The sequence below is a fragment of the Elaeis guineensis genome, chromosome 8 (assembly GCF_000442705.2).
Source record: "Elaeis guineensis isolate ETL-2024a chromosome 8, EG11, whole genome shotgun sequence".
Lineage (NCBI taxonomy): Eukaryota > Viridiplantae > Streptophyta > Magnoliopsida > Arecales > Arecaceae > Elaeis > Elaeis guineensis.
Window position 1 is genome coordinate 40,638,341 of NC_026000.2, and position 19,701 is coordinate 40,658,041.

The window sequence follows — 19,701 nt, forward strand, 5'->3', positions numbered from 1 at the left end:
AAGATATATGTCGGGGTGGTAATGCTTAAACTGTTTAATCCATTTAACTTGATTTGTATTGTTGTAAATTAACTTAGGTTACATGTTTGATAATATGGTCAGGCTCTGATCTGAATCTTAAATCCATTTGTTAAATAGGTCAGATTCAAGATACTAGAAGTTTTATCTATCTGGTATCCAATCTAATCAGTGTGTAATCCAACCGATCTGACCTGACTGCTATCCCTAATGGTACGTGATATACCAACAAGAAGTTACTAATTGAAAGTAAAAGGTCACTGCTCGGGAGAAGAGAATGAGAAGCAAAGAGAGCACTCAGAGGGACCTCTGTTCCACCTCTCCGCCTGGTCCCCATATTGAAGGGGAAATCCAATCAATTCGGTCCATTTAGATTGCTCCTCGCTTCCCCACTCCTCCCCACTGCATACACAGATGCAACACCTAGAACAATTAAAGAGGCAACAACCTACCTCAAAGAAAGAACGACACCAAGGAGGAGGAACAAATGCCTGCCTCACTAGAGAGACAGAGAGAGCGGCAATAATAGGATTCACGAGATGGCTGTTCCAAATGTCATGGCTCGCTCCTCTTTCCGCCACTAAACAATGCGAAATGGCAGATTCCCAATCATCCTTTCCCCTCCACTGGAGACACCCATCCTTGCTCACAATCCATCCCTTTCAAACTTGGGAAGCAGAGCTATAAACCCAATCCACCACCTTAAATCTCCTCCCACCCCTCCCTTAATTCAGTTCCATCTACCAACCAAACCTCCAGACCCAATTGCACCTCTTCCCTCTCCAAATGAAGCCTTCTTCTACCACCGTCAATAGCTTCTGCTCCTTCCTCACCCATGGCCTCGACGATCTCGATCGCTCCTTCTCGTCGAACGCCTTCATGTCCCTCCAATTCCTCCAGCATGCCGTGGCTCTCCTGCGCTCCCTCCACTCCCACCTCACCCACCTCGTCCAGAAGCTCCACCTGCCTGTCGGTGAGAAATGGCTCGACGAGTACATGGACGAAACCTCCCGCCTTTGGGACGCCTGCCATGTGATCAAGCTCGGCATCTCTGGCATCGAGAATTACTGCTCTGCCGGGGCCAGCATGGTCTCCTCCCTCGACGAGTGGCGCCGCAATCCCACTCCCCACCTCACCCGTCAGGTTTCCCATCAGACACCTTCTTTTCTTCAATCCAATTCTATATAGATTGCTAATTTTTCTCTGCTCCAGGTGATGAGGGCGATCTCAGTGTGCTGGAGAAAAGCAGTGGGCTTGGAGGAGGAGAACAGGTTATTGGTGGAGACGAGAGTCGAGCCGCTGTCGCTCCGGTTCGACGACAGGGCACTCATGGAGTCCAAACTCATTGGTTTCAATGGCTTCAGGGCAGTGCTGTACGCGTTAAGGAATGCGAGCTCCTTCCTGCTCATGATCTTGCTGTGGGGATCAGTCTCCTCGTGGCCGGAACCGAGCCGCCACCGCGCCGCCATCGAGAGCTCGCTCTTCTTCGTGTCCGGATACATGGTATCGATGTCCAGGCTGCAGCAGAGGGTGGCGGAGGAGATGGAAGGGATGAGCGGCCGGCCGAGAATTCTGATGTATGAGTTCCGGAGGGCGAAGGAAGCAACAGAGGAGCTGAGGGAAGAGCTGGAGAGGGGAGGGAGGACGGGATGTGAGCCTGAGGGGATTGCAGGAAGTCTGAGAGAGAGGGTCGAGGGCTTGAAGGGGTGGTTTGGGATGTTGAGGTCTGGAATTGAGAGCCTTGCAGGACAAATGGATGACTTCTTTGATGACATCGTGGAAGGCAGGAAGAAGCTCTTGGATCTGTGCAGTCACAGGTAGGTTGGCAGATGTCTTTGAGATATTCCAGCAAATATAAAGTAGATATTGTTTATGAGAAATAATTACATGCTATGAAAAATACTTGCCACAAGGTAATGGACGCTCGTAAGTAGGTATACTGGATACTGGGAAAGTAGGATTTTGTTTGTTTTCCTCAGCAAACAAAGCTGGACTCTAGTGTGGGAATGGGAGCATCCTAAGACAGTTAAACAGCATAGAAAAAAAACTTTTTTCTTCTTCTCTTCCCTATCTTTGCCTCCTCTTTCCTTGCTTTTGATGATGGCCTTCTTTCCTACTTCCCACCAATTGAAGAAAGGTGAATTGTAGATTTATTGTTCCTCCAAAATTGATTCAAATAAAAATTAAAGAAAAAAAAAAAGAGAAGGCACTATACCTGTGGAAGCTTTTTGTCTGGTTCAGGACAGAGAGTGAAAATGATTAAAAGACTTTCCGAAAGTCTGAGACTGTTTGTAGATGCACCTGGGACTTACTATTTTAAATGCCTAAAAAGGAGAAATTATTGCACGCACCAAATCATAGCATCCAAACGGGAGTCAGTGAAATACAAGGGTAGCGTGGCATGTGTTATCCACTATAGGATTTGACATGGTCCAAATTGCACATGGTGCATGCAATGTAGAAGATGAGAGAGAGAGAAAAGAGGTGTCTTTTTGGTTAGTGGTGCAAATGAGTTGAGCAATTTATGTTGGATTCTGATGATGTAGTAGAATATAAATTTTAAAAATTTTTATATATATTCAATAATTAAAAATAAGTTTAACAATTAAACTAGATTATCGAAACACAAAACCCCAAAAATATCTTGATGATTGCAATCAAATAAAATAAATATGTATATAAACAAGAGATCAGAGCCATATACCAACATGAAGATAAGCATATGGTAACCTTGAGATCTCCACAAGACTCCAAGTAAAAGCCTTCCAACCGTAATCCATACGGGACTGATCAAGTCCTTTCCAATTCGATATAATGCTGATCGTCCTTCGCAAGTACACTGCTGATCGTCCTTCGCAAGAACGGATTGCACCATCATTTGTATGCCTTCGAAACCCCACTAGAATCGCTCTAGAAATTTTTTTCTAAATATCTTACCACACAAATATCAAATTATATGTTCAACACATGAACAATCTGATTTTAGGATAAGCATCGTATGCTTTCCTTTTTCCTCCTCTCTTCCTTTCTATTTTTCTTTCTCTCTTTTTCTTTATCTTTATCCCAGATTTTTTCTTGTCTTTTCCTCCTCATTCTCATGCCAAAATCACCACGGAATTATCCATATGGGGCACTCCTTATATAAGGAATGAAGGAGCACCACAAAATTCCTAAGGGGTGCCAACTCTTGGCATCCCTTACACGCAATGAAATATTTTTTTCATGGAAACCAATGGGTTAAGGCATGGAATAAGAGGTCTTTAACAAGCAGAAAGACTCTTCCTCTGCATAAAAAAATTAAGATGCCATCTTATGGTGCATGAGATAAGGAGAATAGAGTGAAACTAAGAGTCCATAACATTAAGGACTCTACCAATTCAATGCATATAAGGAGGTGACCCATTTAATTTTATGCCCATGGTTTCCTTCCTAGAGAAGGACTCTTCCTTCTCTTCTGTGCCCACATATCCCAAGGGTCATCAGATGACACTAGATATTAAGAAATACGTGGAAATAAAAAAAAAATTTAAGAGGAGTAAAAGAGAAGAACTCCTCTTCTTAACACCTAAATTAAATGAGGTGACATTTATTTTTCTTGCATGGTGAATGGCATGGAGGAAGGTGATTTTATATGGAACTCTTCCATAAAAATCAGATAAGCCACCTATTTAATTATAGGTTCAAACCCAATCACATTAGATCAAGGCAACAAGTCAAGGGTTAGCACAAATACCTTTGCACTGAACCCAATTGAAACTTGGGTTAATTCATATGCTAGCAATTCAATTAACCATTGGATTTATAATAAATCCAAATAGATTGGACCAAGACCAAATTCTATTGTGTGTGACCCATTAGGTTTCAAATCTAACCAGTAATGGATCTAGACTCTCGACATAACCCTAATCCGATTAGATTAGGTCAGCTCAAGAGTCCCAATCAATTAGGACTCTTCCTAATTGATTCTTAAATTAAACCTTTTTAATTCTGATGAGTCCACAAGTCAAAATTGACGTCTAGCAATGTGTCATGACTGTCCGAAAGATTTAAAATTTAATAAAAATATCAAAATTATCCTTCTGTGGTGAGTTATCATGTAATTCAATCCTTCGATCACACAATATCCCAGACAGACCATAGGCATGAAAATATGTCAAGCCCAAATATCTATCCATATGTATCTCGATCTAATGATGATGACTCAATTGATGAATCAGTAGAAACTTTTTCTACTGTTCATCCCTGCTCTGGCCAGAGACTCTCAGAGTCATCATCTTATGAGATCACATAGGATGTTCTCTCCTCCTACAAGGAGTGATCGATTCTTTATTGACCACTCACAACCTCTATGCATACTTTACCATATCCAGAATATCTCAGACACATCTCAAAGTGGCATGCTAGAAAATAAATCAAAGTAAGGATCCATGTACATAAGGTACCATGGTTATCTCAGGTCAAAGGATTACATGCACTGCTCCTATTGGAAAATCATCTATCGACATGCTATAAGGCTCCATCAGATGTTCTTCCTATAGGTCAGTTCAGTGAACTCATTCTCCAATGAGCACCTACATCCTTGTATTAGTATCACCACATAAGTGATTGTGAGATCAATCATCCTCTCCATCGAGCATACATAGGATGTATCAGTCTTACCGGCATCATCAATCTCTGACTCGATGATCTAATGATTGAAAATATTTTAGATTGAGGCTATCAAGATTTTAGATCTTATTGGCATGATCTCATCATGATCTTAAAATTATTATCCTAATCTATGGATTTATCATAATCATAAAAATATAATGCAGCAAATGATAAAACACAATACCTTATAAATAAAATAGCTAATGTCATGCAAATGAGTAGGAAGATAACACAGAAAAGTCTCTTCACATCACCCATGCGATTGGCTCACAAGGCACTATTCTTTCAATCTCCAACTTGCACTAAAGGTAATCGCCCCTGTACCTGATGCCCATGCAATCAAGGTGGCGATCATACTGCTGCTGTGTAAAAGCTTTGTGAACTGGTCTAATATGATGTTCTTAATATTAACTCATTTTACGATCAAATCATAAATAAGGTGAAAGTGCCATAGGATGTGTGTGGGTATCTGATGAGACCACACCCAACTCAATGATGAACCCTTTCATCTGACGACTTTTCTTAGTAATCTTTACTAACAGTAATTAACTGAGTCAAATACAGTTTGCTGTTTGAAACTCTTCCAATTATTACTCCTTTAGTACTTCTCAAGTACTTTGAGAACACTTTTCATAGTTTTCAAAAGATCGTGTCATGGATCTACTTGAAATCAATGATTATGCACAAGACATAAATCACATCAGATATGGTACATTGAATATATAGATAAATAAACTCTTTTACACCCACTCATGTTGAACTTTTCAACATAACAATCATGTACCTAGACTGGGATAAGTCCAGTATCCACTTACATCTATCACTATAGATGCCAGGTATATTGGATACTACGCCCAAGTCTTTTCCATGAAAATTTTTATGATAAGCATGTCATTGACTGAGTGCAATATCGGGACTATCTTCCAATACGTAGTATGTCTTCCACATACATAAGCAGTTAGTGGGACTCCCACTTGTCTTCTTGCAACACTCAGTTCATCCATATTTGATAAAGCCAAATATTTTGACTATCTCATCAAAAATAGAAGTATCAACTCCTTAATACTTGCTATAATTTATAAATAGATTTATCCTCCCACTAGAGACAAACTCTCTAGATAGTGTGTGGCAATTGTAAGCATAAATCTGGATTGACATTTCTGTTAGCAACTTGTTGGGTCATACCCATAGGTGCTTCAACTATAGTCCATACTTGATTGATGTACAAGGAGTTCATTTCGAATATCATGAATCTGTCAGAGTCTCTACTCATGACTATCTCCGAATAGGTCAAGAAACATCATTCACAATGATGTATGGTGTACAGTCATTCATAATGACAAATCCATATTTTGAGTGGTACACTATACACTTAGATTGACCTTCGGTAAAGAGGTGTGTCATGGTTGTGCTTCATCAACGAGCATATCTGATCAAGGATCAACTTGTGGACACTCCACAAATTATGATGAAAAAGTTCATAGGTCTTGAACTTCTCAAGTTCAATTATCCTCCCACTGTCCCCTTCATAGAAATTTTTTTTTCTAAAAGTGGCATACCTACTAACAAAACACCTTTTGTCTAGTAGGGTGGTAGAAGTAGTATCATATACTACTCTTTAGTATAACCTATAAATTTATATAAACCTGATCTAGCACAAAATTTATGTATATCAACTCTTTTCACATAAGTTGGGCAACCTGTCTCTTTCCATATCTTATATGGAGTGCTAGTAATAGATTTTGATGGTATATAATTCAGAACACATGCAGCAATTTTTAGGGCATATCTAGAATGAGATTTGTGAAACAAATTAAAGAACATACCATATCTCATATAAAGTGTCCATCTCTGGGTCGAAAAATTATTAGCCTTTGAACATCCATATGTTCAAGACCTAATACCTTGCTTGCCTTTTTCCATATCTAGTAAATGGGATGTTGATCATTTTATACATGAGGTAAGATTTATAAGTTTTATATGATCCAAAATCATACAGATAAAGAACTCTTCTTTGTATTACTTATTTATCTTTGGCTCACAAAAATGATCAAGTTGGTAATGTCAGAGATATGTGACCATCACATACTCATCTCTTGTTCTCATCAATATGAAGAACAACTTTATTGAGTGACAAAACATAAAACTATTATCATAAATCTAAAGCCATAAAATTTATCAGAAGGAGAGTAACTTTTATTCTTTACATTAATTTCAAAACCATGCTATAATAGCAAAAGAATTGAAATAATATTTTGATAAATTTAGGTATATAACAATTATCTATTAGTGCCGAAAGCATGTAGTCACCTATTTTCTACTTTATAGGTCTAGCAACACTTTGCATAAGTGAGACCTATATAAGGTATTACATACCTAAAATTCTAAAGCTGAAGCACTCAATGATATATTAGTTTGTATCATATACAAACCATTAGTAAATGCAATTTTGCATCCTGCTACTACTTCACACTTGTAAGACAACTCTTACAATTTATCTCTAATACTCATTATTACTGTAATAAAAATTGATACCCATGGCAAAGACAATCTTAACCTTTCTTCTCTAGGAGATACTAAAGAAGGAATCTAGGAGAGTTAATAGGATCAAATCCTGAATAACTCACCATCCATGATATTGACTTAATCGAATGATTAAGTTAATTAGGATACATATTTGACAGTCATATTGTCATCCCATCATATCACGTATGTGGTTTTTCCTTCTTTATGGTATCAACTCCGAACAAATCAAAATCAGGAGAATAGGAGACTATCTCCTATATGAGAACTATTCTCAGTTCTCAACCATTCCATAAAGTTCGATCAATTTAAAAATATCAAAATTATCATGCAGTGATAGTGAAGATGCAGATATATAAGAACATAAAAAGACTACTCATGATGATATGCATAATTTAGATGAAGTTTTTATCTAATTGTGTCTCCCACTATTTTAGCAAATTTCATAGCCCTCAAGTATGAAAATAAAAAACCTATCATAAAGTTTCTTAGTAGGGTTAAGATCTTAATTCCTCATAAAAAATTTTGTGAATAGCACAACAAGCTTCTATGAGTTCAAAGATAGGTAACTCTTTACCAATTATATCTCATACAACTCTCAACATAATTGTTGCCTCTAAAATACTTATAGCCTTGTGGATAGCACAACAAACTATAGTATTTTAGTTAAATCATATCCTTCAATCCTATATGGTCATATGTGAATAATACTATCTTGTAGATAGCATAATAAGACAGTACTACCAAAATATGTCATAAGCATCACTAAGTCAACATCATATCAAATCCTATAGCAAGCCTTGAGAATAGTACAACAAACTCACTACAGTTTTCGACATACTCTATTGACTTAGTATGAGCTAAATACCATTAGCTTTATTATGCACCAAGACAGTATCAAATCAGTCCCCACAGCAAATCTTGTGGATAGCACAATAAGCCTACTATAGTTCTTGAAATAATACTGGCTTAGCATGAAACAAGGCAAGGATAGTGTTCTTAACACTTCATCATTATAACTTAATATAATTTAAATAGAGACTTAGATTTCAAGTACATCTAAAATATATATACATGCATTATATGTAAACTAAATTTTAATTCTAACTACCAGCAAGTAAGAGCATATAGAGGAAATCAATTAGTTATGGACTTTTGAAAAATCATCCGAGCCACAGGATGATTTATGGGTCAAACACTAGGTGCATCTTAGATTGAACCATCTCATGGTCAATCTTAATGCGCCTTCGCTCTACAAATGTTTGGCAGTCTAGTCTTCATCTCCATGAAGATTTTCATGAATGCTTGATCTTTATCTGATAATAGAAAGAAATAATTTTTACCTATAATTTTACATCAATATGTAAAAATCACAATCAACAGTTGAAAACATACAAAAAAAAGATTACAGCTGATTGTACAATGCACAGGGGCACCCAGTCCCTGTTGTAATTCTTGCAGATACATTTATATATAATCAGTCAATAGGGAAGCATTCATGTATACATCTATCATATGGATGTGCCATAGTCCATAACACTCAACATACATTTTATAACAATTATAAAACATAATAACAAACTACTCATATTTTTTTAATTACGATATCATTCATACACATGTCAATGGAGATGTTTAAATATACGGACATAAGGCCCATCTAAGATTTTTGATTTAGGTTCAACACTTGACCTTTATAATTATAAGTCAATCATTTATCATCCTATTTGAGTTGATTTGATCAATTCTTAGGTTAACCTAAATCAATTAGGTTAACATAGATTCGGTCAACCATGACTTAAACCCTAATCAAATTAGGTAAATGATAATTTAATCAACTTAAAATAAACATAACTTCTAATCAAATTAGAAATATGAATTTGATTTAATCTATAATGATAAATTCTAATCACATTAGATCAATAAATTATAGTTAAATAAATCCATCAGCAAAAATCGTAATCCATGCCTAATGCATTTTTTTCATGATCAAAAATTTTCTGACTCCACACATATCTTGGATAATAACCAAGATGGTAAACCCACAATAGTGAGTGCCCAACAATATGATAGTTGGCCCTTGGATCTTAGGTAAATGCATCAAATACAAAAATCCTAAATCTTGATAATGTACATCCAATGTATCATTCTAAAACTTTGCACATCCCATGCATTGGATTTACAATTCATCAAAAATTAGATCATAGGATCTAATTTAAACTTGTCACATAAGTCTAAAGACAATAAAATTTTATATCCAAGTATGATCATAGATTGATATCATTTATCATAACAAAAGATATATCATAAACATCAACTAAACATCAATCAGAAAATCTAATTTTGATATAGTTTGAGCTGGATCTAATCCATATCACAATAATAACATAAAATTTGATTGAATCAATCAAGGGTGGCTCTAAAACTACTGTTGAATTTTGGTAATATAATGAAATATAAATTTCAAAAATTTTTACATGAATTCAATAATTGAAAATAAGTTTAACAATTAAACTAGACTATCGAACACAAAAGCCCTAGGAACACCTTGATGATTGCAATCAAATAAAATAAGCATGTATATAAACAAGAGATCAGAGGCTATATACCAATATGAAGATAAGCATTTGATAATCTTGAGATCTCCACAAGACTCCAAAGTAGAAGTCCTCCAACATGATCCACACGGGACTGCTCAGGGCCCTTCCCAATTAGATGTAGTGCTGCAGCCTTCTTCAAGGTATGCTGCTGATTGTCCTTCATAAGAATGGATTGCACCATTCTTATATGCCTTCGAGACCTCTATTAGGATCACTCTAGAAATATTTTTCTAAATGATCTCATGACATAAATATCAGATTATATGTTCAACACATGAACAATTTGATTTTAGGACAAGCATCACATGCTTTCCTTTTTCCTCCTCTCTTCCTTTCTAGTTTTCTTTCTCTCTTTTTCCTTGTCTTTATCTCAATTTTTTTTTGTCTTTTCTTCTTCATTCTCATGCCAAAATCATTAGGAAATTATCCATATGGGGCACCCCTTATATAAGGAATGAAGGGGCGCCAACTATTGGCATCCCTTATCCCTTACACGCAATGAAATAATTTTTGCATGGAAACCAATGGGTTAAGGCATAGAATAAGAGGTCTTTAACAAGCAGAAGGACTCTTCCTCTGCATAGAAAAATTAAGATGCCATCTTATGACACGTGGGATAAGGAGAATAGTGTGAAACTAAGAGTCCATAACATTAAAGACTCTACCAATTCAATGCATATAAGGAGGCGACCCATTTAATTTTATGGCATGTGGTCTTTTTCCCAAAGAAGGACTCTTCCTTCTCTTCTATGCCCACATATCCCAAGGGTCATCAATGACATGAGAAATTAAGAAACATGTGGAAATAAAGAAGGAAATTTAAGAGGAGTAAAAGAGAACTCCTCTTCTTAACGCCTAAATTAAATGGGGCGATATTTATTTTTCTTGCATGGGAATGGCATGGAGGAAGGTGATTTCATATGAAACTCTTTCATAAAAATCAGATAAGCCACCTATTTAATTATAGGTTCAAATTCAATCACATTAGATCAAGGCAACAAGTCAAGGGCTAGCACAAACACCTTTGCACTAAATCCAATTGGAAACTTGGGTTAATTCATGTGCTAGCAATTTAATTAACCTATTAGATTTATAATAAATCTAAATAGATTGGATCAAGATCAAATTTTATTGTATGTATCCATTAGGTTCCAAATCTAGCCAGCAGTGGATCCAGACTCTCAACATAATCCTAATTCGATTAGATTAGGTCAGCTCAAGAGTCCCAATCAACTAAGACTCTTCCTAATTAATTTTGAATTAAATTTTTTAATTCTAATGAGTTCATAAGTTAAGATTGATGTCTAGTAACGTATCATGACTATCCGAAAGATTTAAAATTTGATGAAAATATCAAAATTATCCTTCTGTAGCGAGTTACTGTGCAATTCAATCCTTCGATCACATAACATTCAGACAGACATGGGTATGAAAATATTCAAGCCTAAATATTTATCCATATATATCTTGATCCAGTGATGATGACTCGATTGATGAACCAGTAGAAACTTTTTCTGCGGTTCGTCCCTGCTTTGGTTAGAGACTCTTAGAGTCATTATCCTATGAGATCACATAGGATTTCTCTCCTCCTACAAGGAGTGATCGATTTCTTATTGACCACTCATAATCTCTATGGATACTTCACCATATCCAGAATATCCCAGACACATCCAAAGTGGCACGTTAGGGAATAAACCAATGTAAGGATCCATGTACACAAGGTATCATAATGATCTCAAGTCAAAGGATCACATGCACTATTTTCACTGGAGAATCATCTGTCGACATACTGTAAGACTCCATCAAATATTCTTCCTGTGGGTTAGTTCAGTGAACTCATTCTCCAATGAGCACCTATATCCTTGTATTAGTATCACACACAAGTAATTATGAGATCAATCATCCTCTCCATCGAGCATACATAAGATGTACCAGTCTTACCGGCATCATCGATCTCTGATTTGATGATCTCATGATTGAAAATATTTTAGATTGAAACTATCAAGATTTTAGATCTCACTAGCATGATCTCATCATGGTCCTAAAATCATTATCCTAATCTATGGAGTTTATCATAACCATAAAAATATGATGCAACAAATGATAAAATAAAATATCTCATAAATAAAATAACTAATATCATGCAAATGAGTAGGAAGATAATACAGAAAAGTTTCTTCACATCACCCATGCAATTGTCTTGTAGGGTATTATTCTTTCAACTTATGAGTTGGCCGAGCTCAGTTTGAATCCAAATTTGAGTAATAGAATATTCGACTCAAAAATGTATAAAGCTAATCAAATATATATATATATTTTTAATAATATTATATTTCATTTATAATATATATTTAATATTTTAAAATATAATATGATATTATATTTTGATTGAATCATTTTTTTTAATTATGATCAAGGTTGGAATTTGACCTTGAACTCAAGTTTGGGTATGCTTCGATTGATATCTGATCAATCTCAAGTATCACTTCTTTTTATCGAGTTAAGTTTGAGTTTCTCAATTGAGCTCGAATCAAGTTTCAAGCCCAAATATTTTAAATCAAATCGAGCTTGATCTTCTAGATACTCGACTCAACTCGGCTCGATAGCACCTCCAATTTTGGTTGCTTCATTCGCACAAAAGAAAAATATACCTTCTTTTGCACAACTGGATACAGTGCTCCAATCTTTATTGCTTATATGCTACATAAATCTCAAAGCAAAGTGGCAATGATCGGATGGTTGATGGACACGAAGGAAGGTGTATCCTTCTCCATCCAAAGAATACAACTAGGTTCCAAATTTCAGCAACCTACCATGGCATTGAGATACTTTTTTTGAGATTAAATGAGGGGAGTAAGGGACTCTCGTCATTGATTTATTAAAAATATGCTTATATATACTGAGATGGAAAGGAGGAGAACATCAGTGTTGTAATATTTAAGGATTATAGTGGTAGTTGAGGAAGGATAAATGGTTTATTGTAAAGAAAGTTACGTAGGGCAAGAAGCTATATGTAATTGTCTCATCACACTCCAAGACAAATGATTTTTAGTGATGGCCATTAGTAACATAATTTTACCATCACTAATAACATCTTTTATCGACCACCAATGGCAATCAAAAAAATAAGCTGTCAGAAAAAGAAAAAATTATTAGCGATGATATTTTTGATTTTTAACAATAGTAATATTACATTGTTAATAAGTAATAATTTTATCTTTTTTAAATTAGATCATAAGATTATTAGCGATGGAAATAACTTATTAAAGACAGTAATGTCCATCGCTAATAATCATTACCGACAGTTTATTAGTAATAGCTTTCACCATTGTTAATAACCCTAACTTTCCCTCTAACTATTTAAACACCCCCCCTACCCTCATTTTCTCCCAAACCCCTCACCCGCCCTTATTTTCCCCCACCTGGTGATCGAAACCCCCATTTTCCCCGACCCCCTTCTTTGGCCCTCTTGGTTTCAGGGTTGGCTCCCCTATCAGCGACCACCTTTGTTTTCCCTCGCTCCCTCCCCCGCTCTCATTTTCCTCCATCCGATGATCGAAACCACCATTTTCCCCGACCCCCCTCCCAGGCTGATAGGATTGCAATATCGTCATTAGGACACCGTGCTTATCAAATTTAATTCTGACTTTAATAAAAATTAAAAATACGTAGAAAGTAGTGAGTCGGGTCGAATCCATAGAGAAGGCAAGATTTTAATTGAAAATTTTTAATTTTATAAAAAAAATAAAATTTTGATAAAAGTAATTTAAATCAAAAAATTAAAATTAAAAGTGTAAAAAATAAATCAAGTACTAAGATCTACTATTTAGATCCTAGATTCTATTTATAATAAAAATAAATAATAAAAATTTAAAGAGTATAAAATAAATTAGTACTAAAATCTACTAATTAGATCCTAGCATTTACTTACAATAAAAATAAAAGATAAAAATTTAAAGTATAAAAAAATAAATTTTATATTAATTAAAATTAAAATTCAAGTATAAAAATTTAAAAGAATAATAAAATAAAAATAAAACTATAATAAAGATCTAAAGTTGATCAGTCCAGTCTCGTTGAAAAGATGGTTGATGATCTCTCTTTCTTTCTTCGTACTCCTAGAGTGAACTGACTTCTCTTCTTCTTCTCCTTAGGTCCCTAAACCTATATAATTTTTTTCTCTATTTTTTTTACTTTTCTATTGATTTTTTTCTTTCACTCTTATTTTTAGATCTCCTATTTATAGATAAATTTTTCATCTTTTTTTGGTAATAAAAGGAGTCCCAAAACCCTTAGAATTTGTAGTATATCCGTATGAATTTTTTTGACCATCAGATTGCATTTGAACCATCCAGATTTGATCAAAAATCAATGTTTAAGTCCTTATCATGGTCGAAAATATTCCAACCATTGGATCATGCCTCAGATAAAATCTGGGCTGTTGATCAGCATCTTGAAGTTTCTATTCAAAGTTGGGAATGGTGTCAGCTATTGGATCGAGCGATGGATCGAGTTTTGACCGTTTGATCGCATCCAGAAATCCTTCTTTTCAACCGACAATGAATATGGGCCGTTTGATCTCCCTCAGAATTGATATCAACCATCGAATCATGCAAAAAACTTTTTGCTCACTTGTGAGCTGCGCCATAGATCGCGAAGCTGTTTTCATGGATTGTGCCCCTGAATCTATGGACCGAGCGGTCGGTCCACCATGCACCGGTGGCTATAAATTTTATTTTTTAGAATATTTTTACTTAATTTTCTCTTCAATTTATGCCTAAAAAATTAAAAAAAATATATGCATTAAATTCTTCAATAATTCTTCATTATTTTGGTATTTAAATTCTTAATTAAATCAATATCTATGTTTCATAAATATACTCTAATTCTATATTTTTTAAAATTATTTATTTTTATAAAAAAATTAATTTATTTATGAAATTAAATTTTTTAAGAAGTGTTAGCACCATAAATTATCAAAAATATCTAAAATAAATATAAAAATATACCACTTATTATACCCCCAACTTGAACTTTGCTCATCCTTGAGTAAAGAAAGAATTTAAAATTAAGTATCGTTTAACTTAAAATTTTAAATTTTATCAAATAATTTTTAAAAAGATCATTGATATTCAGTAGAGTGTGAGTGAGGTATATTATTGAAGTATTAATACTAATTGTTGGTGCAAAAATCTGCCTGTGTCGGAGAAGCTAGAGTCGAGGGTGTCGCGGTCGCCGTCGGGACCTACAAAAGAAGTCTAAATCGGAGGTGGGATTGCTCTGGCAAGACCCTCCAATGCTCAAGTCAGTTCTCTGCCTCAACAAGAATGGAGTGCTCGAACGGAAATTTTAGCAGAGTTTCTAGGTAAAAATGAGGGCTTAGAGAATAACGTATCTGGGGTCCCCTTTTATAAGCGGAGGGGGCAACAGACTGATAGTGATGTCTGTAACCGTCTGACAGTGGGCCGCCCAGAGTCAGGAGGAGTTTGTTGCGAAGAGTAGTGGAGTGGAATTGTGGCTATCACCGGGACATGCCACGTGGAATCTGTCGTGGGGAGTGGAGCGGCGTCCGTTGTCGCGACTTGCCAGAGGATGGAAGAATTATGCGGTACCCATCGTAGGAAGTGGAGCAGGATCGTGGGCATCATAGCGGTTGGCCAGGGAGTAATGGAGCCGCACGAAATCCATCGTAGGAAGTGGAGCAGAGTCGTGGCCGTTACTGCGGCCACGCCAGGGAGTGCAGGCTTGTCGGCTGAAGCTCGGCTGGAGTGTCTAGCAGGAAGAGGTGGTTAGCTACCCGTTTGAGAGGAGCCCAGAGTCCGGCTCCCATAGGAGTTCGGACGAAGTCTTCCTTCAGTTGAAGTCGAGGATGAGGTCCGGCTCCCACAGGAGTCCGGACGGAGTCTTCCCGCAGCTGGAGCTGGAGACGAGGTCTGGCTCCCGTAGGAGCTCGGGCGAAGTCCACCTGCAATCAAAGTCAGGGGTGAAGTCTGGCTCCCTTAGGAGTCCGGACGAAGTTTACCAGCAGTCGGGGTCGAGGACGGAGCCCGGCTCTCGTAGGAGTCTGGGCGAAGCTTTCCCGCGGTCGAGGTCGGGGATGAGATCCGACTCCCGTAGGAGTCCGGGCTGAGTCTACCTACAATCAAAGTCAGGGATGAAGTCCGGCTCCCTTAGGAGTCCGGACGAAGTTTACCTGTAAGCGAAGTCATGGGCGGAGCCCAGCTCCCGTAGAAGTTCGGGCGAAGTCCGCATGTAGCCGGAGTTGGGAACGAGGTCTGGCTCCCGTAGGAGTCCGAGCGGAGTCTTCCCGCAGCTGGAGCTGGAGACGAGATCTGGCTCCCGTAGGAGCCTGGGCAAAGTCTACCTGCAATCAAAGTCAGGGGTGAAGTCCGGCTCCCTTAGGAGTCCGGACGAAGTTTACCAGCAATCGGGATCGAGGATGGAGCCCAGCTCTCGTAGGAGTTCGGGCGAAGCCTTTTCGCAGTCGAGGTCGGGGATGAGATCCGGCTCCCGTAGGAGTCTGGGCTGAGCCTTCTTGCAATTGGAGTTGTGGGTGAAGTCCGGCTCCCGTAGGAGTCCGGACGAAGTTTACCTGTAAGCGAAGTCGTGGGCGGAGCCCGGCTCCCGTAGGAGTCCGGACGAAGTCCGCGTGCAGTCGGAGTTGGGAACGAGGTCCGGCTCCTGTAGGAGTCCGGGCGGAGTCTTCTCGTAGCTGGAGCTGGAGACGAGATCTGGCTCCCGTAGGAGCCCGGGCGAAGTCTACCTGCAATCAAAGTCAGGAGCGAAGTCCGGCTCCCTTAGGAGTCCGAACGAAGTTTACCAGCAATCGGGGTCGAGGACGGAGCCCGACTCCCGTAGGAGTCCGGGTGAAGCCTTTTCGCAGTCGAGGTCGGGGATGAGATCCGGCTCTCGTAGGAGTCCGGGCTGAGCCTTCCTGCAATTGGAGTTATGGGTGAAGTCTGGCTCTCGTAGGAGTCCGGATGAAGTTTACCTGTAAGTGAAGTCGTGGGTGGAGCCCGGCTCCCGTAGGAGTCCGGGCGAAGTTCGCGTGCAGCCGGAGTTGGGAACGAGGTCTGGCTCCCGTAGGAGTCCGGACGGAGTCTTCCCGCAGCTGGAGCTGGAGACGAGATCTGGCTTTCGTAGGAGCCCGGGTGAAGTCTACCTGCAATCAAAGTCAGGGATGAAGTCCGGCTCCCTTAGGAGTCCGGATGAAGTTTACCAGCAATCGGGGTCGAGGACGGAGCCCGGCTCCCGTAGGAGTCCGGGCGAAGCCTTTCCGCAATCAAGGTCGGGGACGAGATCCGGCTCCCGTAGGAGTCCGGGTGAAATCTGGTAGTTGTAGGAATCTACCGTCGGAGAAGTTCAGCCGTTGACGAAGTCCGGGGTAGTTCGGATTGGTGTTGAACCTGGCTGGAAGAAGTCTGGAAGGGATTCGGGGAACAGCTGATAGTTGTAGAAAGTCGGCTGGCAGCGGAGCTTAGTGAGCACTTGGGGCGGCTTAATAGATAACTGGGGGAACTCATGTTGAAGGAGCTCGGGTGGTGCAGTGGGAGTTCGTCCGTCGGAAAAATTCAGTCAGCACTGTGGGAATCCGTCTGTTGGAGAAGTCCGGAGAGATACCATCTACGGTCGAAAGCCAGAGGAGTCCTGGGAGGGTCAATCCTGTTAAGAACTTCGGCTGAGGGTATTTTATACCAACAGCAGTCCCCCTACTTTCGAGTTTGAATTTTGAATGATGGAAGTACAGAAAGATTGTCACAGCCGAAGTTGCTCCCTTGATGTCCGCGCGCAATCGTCCTCAGATATTTTGGTATTTAATGCGCGTGCGCTGGAGTCTTTTCAAATCGAGGCGATCCGAAGAGGCTCTTTTGGAACCTGCAGCGGAATGGTGCTCAAGGCGTGGTGCAATAAAGGCACTGTCAGCCGTTTGCCACTTTTTAACTGCCCGCTGTGGTGAGTCGGACACGCGGCGAAAAGAGACCGGTTAGAGGGGATTCACAATCGTCATTATGCCGGATCTCAGGGCCTATTTAAACCCGCACTCCTCCTCCAAGAGTCCCGCTCTATCCGACGGTCTCGTTCTGGCATCCTTCTTCTCCCCGAGAACTTTGATTTTTCTCAGTGCCCTTTCCAGCCTTAGGCGTTCCTCGAGCCGTCCCATTTCCACACCTTCGTACCTCTCCGAATCGCCTAGGTTAGTCTCGGAACTCCTTCTTCTTTTTGTTCTTCCTTTTGCCGTTCGATCTTTCTTCCTCTTGCTCTATACATCAGTCCCCCGAGACCTTGTCCGTGATTTTCCCCAATTTTTAGGGATTTTGCCTCTGTAAGTGGTCTTCGTGTGATTCTAGATGTCTTCCAGGGGTTCTTCTTCTAGCGGCTCTAGGAGTTCGTCTGTCTCGGTCTCCCAGAGTCCTCAGGCGGTAGATGAACCGGTAGGTAGAGCTGAACCTCATCCGATTTTTGCACCGAACGCCATTCCTTATTCTCTGACTCCGGACGAACTCCAACTGATAAGAGTTCAGTATGGGGTTCCTCTGGAGTATGAATTGGAACTTCCTGGCCCGTCCGACCGGGCTAGTGCCCTCCCCCCGGTTGCTTCTGCCTGTACCAGGAGGCCTTCCGTGCCGGACTCCAGCTTCCTCTTCCACCCTTCGTCATTGCTCTTTTCCAGTTTCTGAATATTTCTCTGGCTTTGGTTGCACCGAACTCCTTTAGGTTTTTGATAGGATTTCTCTCTCTTTGTCATGTAGTCGAAGTCCAGCCCACCCTTTTCTTGCTTAGATATTTCTACACCTTCAAGCGTCATCCCACGATGAAGGATTGGTGGTACTTCTCCCCACAGTTCGGTAGGAAGGGGTTACTGAAAGGTGCCCTTCTTCTATCCATAACTGGAAGGAAAAGTTTCTTTATGTTCGATGCCCGACCTTGAGGCTAGAGTTGCCCCCTTGGGGCTCCCTGAGGGACTCCATCCGTCGGGCACCCAACTTGGGGGGGGACGACCATCAAGTCTCCCAAAAACTCCTCAAATATCCAACTCTTTCTCTCCCCAACCTCCTGAAGGAGCAGTTTCTGTTCAACATCGGCCTGAGCCCTTGGATCCCGCCAGTATTTCATCTCTCCCTTTTTTTTCTTTCTTTTCCTTTCCTTTCCTTTCCTCTCTTTCTCCTACTTCTCCTCTTTTCTTCTTTTCACGCCCTTTTTCTCTTTTCTCTTTTTCTTTCTCTCTTTTTTTCTTTTTTAGGCATGGACGCCGAAGAAGCACAGATGCTTGCCAGGGGCCTGAAGGCTCTCAAAAGAAAGGACGCTGCGGCCTCCGGGCCGGCGAAGAGGGCCAGAGTGGAGGGGACGAGTTCGGCCGTGCCCGCCCAAGCGACCTCAGCCGCCGACGTCCTCGCAGACACTGAGCGTCCCCGCCCGGGCTTCCCCGAGGGGTTGAGTTCTCCTACCGAGTCCCTGCTTCGGAGATCCATCCTGAGGAGGTGCCAGGGGGTGAGAGGAGGAAGAGGAGGAAGACCTTGGCCCGCAGGGTCTGCAATCGCTGGGCTACCACTGAAGAATCCCGCGGCTCTGAAGAGGAGCAGGGGGATGATCCCTTCAGTGACAGGGATCTAATAAAAAAGCTGGTAGACGGATGCTCACTAGCCGAAGTCGTCCAGAGATCGTCCACGTCGATCCTACACAACGAGTCTGGGACTCGCTGGGGGCCTTCCTCGAGGTAAGTAGATTCATCCTCCTTTTTCCTTTCGCTTCTTCATTTAATTAACTTTCCAGCTCCCATTCTGACCCTCCGATCGTCCTTGTAGCTCGGGCACCAACTCCTCGCCAACATCGAGATGACAAACAAGGTGGTGGAAGGTCAGCAGGCCGAGGCTGCCCGCCTTAAGGAAATGGCCCTCGAGGTGGCCGGTCT

The 19,701-nt window shown here is 39.9% G+C and overlaps 1 protein-coding gene across 2 annotated transcripts in view; it reads left to right on the plus strand.

Moving 5' to 3' along the window:
- The first annotated feature begins 330 nt into the window (after positions 1-330).
- The window catches only part of LOC105035574 (uncharacterized), a 181,382-nt gene continuing 162,011 nt past the window's right edge, over positions 331-19,701 (plus strand). The window contains exons 1-2 of one of the 2 annotated variants that reach the window (XM_073242704.1): positions 331-1,161; positions 1,231-1,835. In XM_073242704.1, coding sequence (XP_073098805.1) covers positions 805-1,161; positions 1,231-1,835 — 962 coding nt within the window. In that variant the 5' untranslated portion in view covers positions 331-804. Of the gene's footprint in view, positions 1,162-1,230; positions 2,087-19,701 lie in introns of those variants that run through there. The other variant, XM_019847371.3, reaches the window with a different exon arrangement.